The 9,558-nt window shown below is 36.9% G+C and overlaps 1 protein-coding gene across 1 annotated transcript; it reads left to right on the plus strand.

The window, feature by feature from the left end:
* The first annotated feature begins 63 nt into the window (after positions 1 to 63).
* Positions 64 to 9,337, plus strand: gnb5a (guanine nucleotide binding protein (G protein), beta 5a). The gene is made up of 11 exons (XM_086073258.1): positions 64 to 359; positions 851 to 987; positions 2,257 to 2,298; positions 3,831 to 3,907; positions 5,350 to 5,482; positions 6,728 to 6,871; positions 6,968 to 7,059; positions 7,158 to 7,206; positions 8,174 to 8,270; positions 8,351 to 8,517; positions 8,603 to 9,337. The coding sequence occupies exons 1-11, from the start codon at positions 224 to 226 to the stop codon at positions 8,612 to 8,614; spliced, it is 1,086 nt and encodes a 361-aa protein (XP_085929384.1). The 5' UTR covers positions 64 to 223; the 3' UTR covers positions 8,615 to 9,337.
* Positions 9,338 to 9,558: the final 221 nt, after the last annotated feature.

Genomic DNA, 9,558 nt, shown 5'->3' on the forward strand with positions numbered 1-9,558 from the left:
GCGGGGTCTTTCCTCCTTCCCCTGCTCCTCCCGTTAAGCACACTAGAGCATCCTCCTCCCACCTCCTCCTCTTCCCGGAGAAGTGGACCACATATTGTAGCGTCTTGGTCCCGTGACGTCACGGGAGCAGCATCAGCTGTTAGCTGTGTGTGTGTGTGTGTGCGTGTGCCACTGCTTTAAGCCTTTTCGCTGCCCATCGCGGCCCCGCATAAAGGACAAATATATGAGATCCCCCCTGCTCCCTGAAATGGCGACACAGGAGGTACAGCTCAACGAGACTCTGACGCATCTGAAAACGGAGTCGGAGTCGCTCAAGTCGAAGCTGGAGGAGGAAAGAGCCAAGCTGCACGACGTCGAGCGTGAGTACGGAAAATGGAGAGGCCGCCCGCCATTCGCCCGAGCCCCGACAAAATCAGAGCGGGTGTTTGTTTTTCTACACGGCAGCATTACCAAAACGCGAGCCGAGTCGTTTTTTTCTTCACTTGGGCTCGACGTGTCCTGACATTGAACAGCCTCGGTTTGCTTTCGCTGCTTCCTGATTTGTCGAGCTCGGCGCTTGCATCCATCTGCATGACACTTCTTGTAGCATCCAAACATCCCCTCCGCAGCGTAGCAACAACCCCAACGTTAGAGAGGAAGAGATTTAAAAAATATGTGTTTGGATGACATCATTTTTGCGTGTGAGATGCTCTCTGAGGACATGGACAGGTTCAAGCAAAAAATAATAATAATAATAATTAAGCACTGTATTCATCTATTTTGATGCAGGCCTACATCAGTTTTAATCCGACACTGGATGTGAATCAGGTGGAGATTGAATGTGATGCACAATGTGTGTGAATGTGTTCAGTGCATCAAGTGGCAGAGAAGGTGGAGGGCCTAGGCCAGTTTGTCATGAAGACCCGGAGAACTCTCAAGGGACATGGCAACAAAGTTCTGTGCATGGACTGGTGTAAGGACAAGAGGAGGATTGTCAGCTCCTCGCAGGTCACTCTCACACACACACACACACACACACACACTCACACACACACACACACACACACACACACACACCCACACACACACCCACACACACACACATACCTCTGCTGCTCATTTTCACAGATAAGTGAGTGACTGCCAATAATATTTGAAAGATAATTCGATTTGCTGCAAAGAATGTTCCTGCTTCGCTTACTTTACTTACTGTAAATAAGTGTATACTCTAAAATGTACTTTTTTTACAAATGTAGACATTTTTCATTTTTGCACATGAACCATTACGTAAATGTATTGCTGCCATACCAGGCAAAATGTGAACAAAACAAAAAGCGTTCATATCTGTTTGGTGTGATCAATTTCGTATTAAAATGTGATAAGTTTGACATTTTAATGTCATAAGTTATGTTAAAAGGTGATATGTTTCGCATTTAATGTGATAACTTTCATATCATGTGCGTCATATATTTTACTATTACAATGTGATATTTGACTTTTTTTCTTTTGGTGTGGCAGCATTTAAGTAACCCATTTTAAGAACAATGCATTTATTTTTATTTTTTTTACTTACTAGTGTTCCCATATCTTTGCTAACAGGGTAAATTGACAACAAATTCTGAATTAACTAATGATAACTGAATAGAATGCTTATCCAGTTTGTGTCTGTATGTTTTTTATTTTATTTCTTTTTTAAATTAGACATAATTTTTAAATGCCACACTATAAAAAAAAAACAACAACTTATATTTCTGGGGGGTTAGAACAGTAATTTAAATTGGAACAACTTTACAATATAAATTATTGACATTTATGGCTACAATATTAGCACAACAACTTATTAATACCACAATCAATCAAAATCTCAACCTAAATTGACTTTACCTCGGTCTGATTATGTCTTCTCATCATCCACTTTATGACAAAGTAAGGATTAGAAAGTAATATCAAGGTATCTGATAAAGAAAAGTAAAAACTTGTCAAAAATACTACTCAAGTACAGTAAAAAGTAAAGAAAAAAAAAAGTAAAAAGTAAAGATACCTAAAAAAAAATCGACTTAAGTGCAGTCACAAAGTATTTACTACAAAAAATGCATCTATTTTTGCCTGTGATGTATCATGACAGGCAGAACAACTCAAAGCTCTTCCACTAGATGGCAGAAGGAACACATTAACCTGCTATAATAAACTGCTGCCATTCATATACAACATAGTAAGTTATATAGATCTAAAGAACGATCGCTAATAAATCATGTCTGCTTTTTTCTAAACCTACAGGATGGGAAAGTCATCGTGTGGGATGCCTTCACTACCAACAAGGTAACACGTCTTTTAAACATAGCGCCCTTAAATAAAACATGGAGCTCTATTTCTGCTGCGCTCAACATTATGGACGTCCTTAACGGCTCTTTGGCTCTCAGACCTTTGAAATATAATACTCCAGCGATGCAATGTTTGTATGAAAAGTGCTATATAAATAAATATCGATTGCTTTATCTAAAGAAAGATGATGCCATAACCGGTAGAGCGGTGCTATACCCGTGTATGTTTTGTTTTTGCTCAGGGGTCAGCAACCTCTCCTTTAAGGGCCAAATAAATAACCCAAAATCTTTGAACATTGTGATGAACAAAACACTGCATTAATGTATTGGGGGCCCAAGAGCTAATTAGAGCTGCACCATAACAGAAAATATGCAGCATCCAATACTTTGAGATTCATTTTCTTCTACCTTTTCATCTTCTGTTTTGGGATTTATTTATTTAGTAATTAACCAGACTTTGTTTTTCATACATATTTAGACTTTTCTGCCTTTCTTAAAAATTTCAAAAAAATTCTGGCAATTATATGCACATATAAAGGTAATTTTCTCCCTCTCTTCTTCTTTTTTTGGATATTTCATGCTTTTTTTTTTGCTATAAATTTTCTGCCCTTTTGGCAATTTTGTGGACATTTCATGGTAATTTTGGGGATTTCTTCTTTTATTTTGGGATATTTTATAGTTTATATTTGAATGTTTTCTTTTCTGCCTTTAAAAAAATATATTTTTCTGACTTTTTTTTGTTGTTGCTGTTTTGTGTACTGCTACTATGATAATTTTCTGCCTTTTGTTTTTTTTACATTTAATGATTACTTTTTGTGTTTTCTACCTTCTTAAAAATAAAAATTCTGACTATTTTTTGCATGGTAATTTAATATTTTTCTTCTTCCTTTTTGGACATTTTATGGTCACTCATAAATTTGGACTCTGACCTTTTTGAATGTTTTATTATTAATTTTTTTTAATCTAAATTGTTAATTCATTCAAATAATATTTTATCTAAAAAATTTAAATAAATATGCAATTTTTCAATTATTAAAAAAAAAAAAATTGAGATCCACAGGGAGCCACAGGAGAGGTACTAAAGAGCCACAGGTTGCAGACCCTTGGTTTAGTCTCACTGTGGCATTCATCATGTGAAATGTTTGTTTATGTTATGCGTGTGTGAAAACGCATCCTACGCAAGTATATAGTGGCAGGAATAAAAACTATTTGTGTTTCGCAATAGTAACACATAAAATATTCCACATTGTATACATAAATTACATTTAGGTTTATACAAAATGCAAACCCAATTCAAACAGTGAACGCACTCTACTTTAATGTACTTTGCCCATCCTGTGACAGTTCATCTTAAATTTAAGCACAAGTGTGTTTCAGAGACTAAAACGTATTCTAAAATTGTGAGTCGTTCCAGCATGATGACAAAGTGAATCAAGCAGTGTTTCATGTTGTCTTATTTGAGTGATGCACTCAAAAGCTCGATTGCTGTCCCTCTCTGAAAGCGACTTTGTTTGTTTTGATGTGGATCAGGAGCATGCGGTGACGATGCCTTGCACCTGGGTCATGGCCTGCGCCTATGCCCCGTCTGGCTGCGCTGTAGCTTGTGGGTGAGTGCTGCGCCATTTCATGTGAACTTGCCTCTTCTTCATTCTTTTTTCTTTTTTTTTAGATTTAAGGCATATGTGTAAACCTGTTAAATGTTGGGATAAATCTAGATGCAAAAGCTAATAGAGCTAAATTATGAGTGCACTCATTTTACCATTTATGACCAGATTCTGACTCTGAATTGCAAACTATGAATTTGAGTACCATAAAAGTATTCAATGTACACATTTTAGCTTCAAAGATTCAACAATTAATATCAAATATGAAACTTATTCGGTTGAAAATTCAATGCAAGAGAAGCCAGGCCAAAGCAATAGATCGAGCACATGTTTAGCCTATCAGAATCAGCATAATCATTCATGGCAAACAGATGCGTCGCCACGGCAACAGCGTTCAACGAATGAAATAGCTTTTACCAGTACTTTTCATCTTGCATTTCTTTCGATGAAACACCCACAGTTTCATGACAATAGAATCTCTTAGAAGAGTTCTTTAAACTGCAGCTTAACATGAATGGCTGGTGTTGGATGCTGCCGCCTCGACTGCTTAGGACTGGCTGGGCTAGTGACCCGGAAGTGACGTTTTGCAACTGAATTTGTATCTGAAAGTCAAAATAGCAGCCGTATATCACATCTTAAATTTGAAATTGCAGCTGAATATGTTGAATTTTTGATGCTGAAAAGTGTACAGAGAATGATGAAATTAAAAGTTGCTGATGAATTTCACCACCATTGAATTGTTCGCTATACACACTTCAGTGTTGAAAATTCAAACTTCAGCTGCAAATCGCTGGTGTCAGGCAAAATCCTTGTATCTCCCAAAATCATTACTTTTCAGTCGACCCTAAAAACGGCAAGACAGTAAACAATTTTCAACAACTTTAGATTGGTTAATAATTTGTAAAAAAAATAAAATAAAATAACACCCACTGTAGTTGACCAATAGTATACAGATTTGTGGAAAAAATCAGAAATTTACCAAATTGTGACATAGGAGGTTTCGGCCCGACGCCAGCAAAACTCAACATTCAATTCAATTAAATTCCATAATGAAGCCATCACCTGTTTTCTGAAACTCAGCCGTGATTGGTCGTTACCCGAGCCCGCAGAACTGTGATGACATTTTCAATCGAGAGGCATGAGATGGATAAAAAACGTGCAGATTTTGCTGCTTAACTCATGTTCCACAAACGCAATATTAATCACAATGCCAAGTTTAGACTCGTCGGGGCACATACAACATATTATTGTAAAGACATTTTTGGGGTTGACATCCCCTATAGTCTTCAATTTACCGAAACAGTGCTCCTCATTGCAGAAACTGCCACAAGCAAATACAAAAACGCTCCATGAATATATTCTTTCACTTTTATTATTAGCTTAGAAAAAACTTGGTGAGAGTTGCAGTTTATTTGGGGCTTAATTGCGTGTGTGTTCCATCCCAGTGGCCTGGACAACAAATGTTCCGTGTATCCTCTGTCCCTGGACAAGAACGAGAACCTGGCCGCAAAGAAGAAGTCGGTCGCCATGCACACAAACTACTTGTCTGCCTGTAGCTTCACCAACTCGGACATGCAGGTGAGAGGATACGATTCTCCAGCGCACTTGCTTCAAACTGCTCATTTGTCACTCAGTTGAAGTTTACTGTGAAACTGACATATAAAACGGAAAGCAAATTAACTCATTCACTGCCATTGACGGCTGTAGACGTCAAAAATTCATTTGAACTATTTATATTAGTTTAAAAAAAAATTGCACTTTTGTTAGATTTTTTTATTGTACATTAGAACAGATGTAAAATTTCAATCGTCAGTTAACTAGTGAAGTCATGCGATTAATTACGATTTTAATCGCCTTACGGCCCTAATTTTTAATAATCTTTTCTTTAAAAAACAATTTTAAATTTTAATTTTAATAATAATCGCATCACTTCACTAGTTAACTCCCGATTTAAATTTGTTAAAATAAAATAAAAAAAATTAATAATGTTTTCTTAAAGAAAGTGAGGTCACATATAACATATTATCAAGAAATGTTTAAGGTTGACTTCCCCTTTAATGATATGTTACAAAGCAGGTCACCTTGATGGGTAACTTAATAATCTTTTCTTTTTTTTAATCGCGTCAATTTTTTTATTGTAATTAATTGCATGACTTCAATAGTTAACTCACGATTAATCACAAATTTGATATCCGTTCTAAATGTACAAAAAAATCTAGGTTTTCATACTCTTGTTAACAAAAGTGGGAAAAAATGTTAAACTAATAGAAATAGTTCAAATAACTTTTTGACGTCTATAGCCGTCAACGGCAGTGAATGAGTTAAACTTTTTAAAAACAAATATGTTCATACAAATGATGTCCGCTATCTTAATGCTAACATATAATCCGGAACGCCTAACTAACAGAATTAGCATTGATGCTACCTTGGGAGATAACATTTACATGACGACACATAAAAGCTGAAATCTGATTGGCCAAAAATAATAAATATGACACAAATGACTGTAAGCTGCGCAGCCAAGACACACTCGATGAAATGAAGACAAAACACTGTCGGAATTGAATTATTATCATTTCATGTAAGATGTAGCTGTAGGTTTGTGCTTCTGCAGTACTGTACTCACCTCATTTGTGTGTCGCTTTTAATGCCTTTAATGCTTCGAGCAGTCAAGCTTTTTCACTTGTTTAATAATTCACTACAGCCAATCGGGGTTCATGTACAGGTCAATTGCTGTTGTACACAAACAACGCAGGCCGTCCATTTGTAGCACATCAACATTTCACCCCTCTCATTATTGCCCATCATCTGTTTGGCTCGAAGATCCTGACTTCCAGCGGGGACGGGACGTGCGCATTATGGGATGTCGAGAGCGGCCAGCTGTTGCAGAGTTTCCATGGCCACGCGGCAGACGTGCTGTGTCTGGATCTGGCGCCCTCCGAGACCGGGAACACTTTTGTGTCCGGGGTGAGGGAATAACTTTTACAGCTTCTTGTCATTTTGACTGAACGAGTTAGTGCTATTTTATTTTGTGCATGGTTTCTGCTGCTGTTGTTTTTGCAGGGCTGTGATAAGAAGGCCAATGTGTGGGACATGCGCTCGGGACAATGCATCCAGTCTTTTGAAACTCATGAATCTGACATCAATAGTGTGCGGTTAGTCAAAAACGGATTAGAACAGGATTATATTATGTTGCTATATTAGACATGACATAATTCTGCTTCTCTCTTTCTCTTGCTGGCTCTCTTAACAGTTACTATCCCAGCGGAGATGCATTTGCGTCTGGCTCAGATGATGCCACAGTAAGTTTCATGAAATGATTTGATCCCTAATTTACCTATTGTACAGTATAAGAAGGCTCTTTGGGAAGAAGTATGTGATATGCAAAATGACTGTACAATTCATTAAAAGGGAGGAAATGATCATTAAAGCAGGAAGCAGTGATCAAATTGAGCATCAAACTTGCTCTGTCAACATTAGGCAGAGAAAAGAGAAAAGCTTCTCAATTTAGCATCGCCCATCTGTCGAGAACAGTGATTCTAGAAAGTGTGGTATAGGGCGCCCTCTGGTGGTATGGTGGGAAAATGTCACTAAAATGAATTCAAATGCAATTTACAACATTCATAAATCAATCATAGAATAAAGTTTGTCTTTCTTGCTCTGATTATAGCCTGTTTAATTATTTTTAATGCAGTCTAGTACATTTTTTAACTCATTCACTGCCATTGACGGCTATAGAAATTATAAAAATTCATTTGAACTATTTCTATTAGTTTAACATTTTTTTCTACTTTTGTTAACAAGAGTATGAAAACCTAGATTTTTTTTTATTGTACATTTGGAACAGATATAAAATGTGTGATTAATTGTGAGTTAACTAGTGAAGTCATGAGATTAATTACGATTAAAAATTGTAATCGCCTGACGCCCCGAAATTTTTAATAATCTTTAAATTGTGTCAGGCGCTTAAAATTTTACATTGTAATTAGTCGCATGACTTCAATAGCTAACTCATGATTAACCACACATTTTATATCTGCTCTAGATGTACAACACTTTTTTTCTAGGTTTTCATACTCTTGTTAACAAAAGTGGAAAAAAAATAATTTTTTTACGTCTATAGCCGTCAATGGCAGTGAATGAGTTAAGTGGTAAGTCCGGTTCAGTTGTTTGTAAGAGTTTTACTTTTTGAATTCAACTACTGAAATGCTGTACATTTTCCCATGAATTTATTGAGATGCTGTTCAAACATTGACACTTTTGTTTCAGTGCCGCCTGTATGACTTAAGAGCAGACAGAGAAGTAGCTATCTATTCCAAAGAGAGCATCATATTCGGCGTGTCCAGTGTTGACTTCTCTCTTAGTGGTAAGATTTCTAATTATATTTTGCTTTTATAAAGCAAATACCTCTTGGAAGATGAAACTATTTCTGTGCGCTTCCCCTAGGCCGACTTCTTTTTGGTGGCTACAATGACTACACCATTAACGTCTGGGATGTTCTCAAAGGCACGCGGGTGTCTATTCTGTTTGGACACGAGAACCGTGTCAGTACGTTGCGGGTGTCCCCGGATGGGACGGCTTTCTGTACGGGCTCCTGGGACCACACTCTTCGGGTAAGACAAGGATTCTCGTCGTGGACGTTTTTGTGTTATCGTTTCCGCAAATGTCTTTTATGACCGGCGGCCTTCTTGGTTTCAGATCTGGGCTTGAGGACTCAGACGCGGATGAAATAAAGTCAGGCCGAACAGAAGCCGCGCGGACACAAAATACCTTTCTGTTTGCTAACGTACAATCACAGAAATGGACTCTCGCTTTGTGGTTGTACATATCAAAAGCATTGTTTGTACTTTAGTCTCACAGCCAGGTTAGATTAACATATCACTCCAAACAATTAAGCCAAATGACATGTTCCTATTATACTATGATTGGATAAAAACGGCACAGAAGGACCTAAGATGACAATTAAAGATGTGAAATATATTTGGTGGGAAAAAAACAAACACTTGTAGAGAATAGCATTTTAGGATAGAAGTGACACAATAAAGTGATGTGTTGTATGTGCCACATAAAAGGGCATTGTTGATTTGTTATTGTTTTGCACAAAAATAAAGATTTTACTGGTAGGCCTAATGCTGATGAATATAGAGTACAGTATCATAGAAGTGCAAGAAAGCAAACTGATGTCCATAACCTGTTCCCACTCGAAGCATCTTTTATTAATGAAAGAAGCTAAACTGCCAATATTGTTGAAAAAAGCACATTAAAATGAGAAGTTATGACTTACAGTTTTTCTTCATCACCGTTCATTTTATTTGTCATGTTTCCACACATGTAAACACCACTGAGGCTCAATGTGCATATCCAGTCACGTATGTGTGTGGTCCACACTAGATATCAAAATGCTAATAAATACATGGAATGTACTCATTTCCATTCAGTTGTCTAATGGCTGTAATTTCATATTAACTGTAATTATTTCACTGTAGTTTAGTGTACAGTTATACAATTGAATGTTTAACAGATATTATCAACATAATAAACTGCGTTTGAATATCAAAACAAACGGTGTATAACTTTTTTCCTGATTTGTTATTTGTTCACTGTCAATAAAGTTTTTGTTTAAAAAAAAAGAAGCGGAAGTGACATAAATAGCA

The sequence above is a fragment of the Leptonotus elevatus genome, chromosome 4 (assembly GCF_054856555.1).
Source record: "Leptonotus elevatus isolate MCC_2025b chromosome 4, RoL_Lele_1.0, whole genome shotgun sequence".
Taxonomy (NCBI): Eukaryota; Metazoa; Chordata; class Actinopteri; order Syngnathiformes; family Syngnathidae; genus Leptonotus; species Leptonotus elevatus.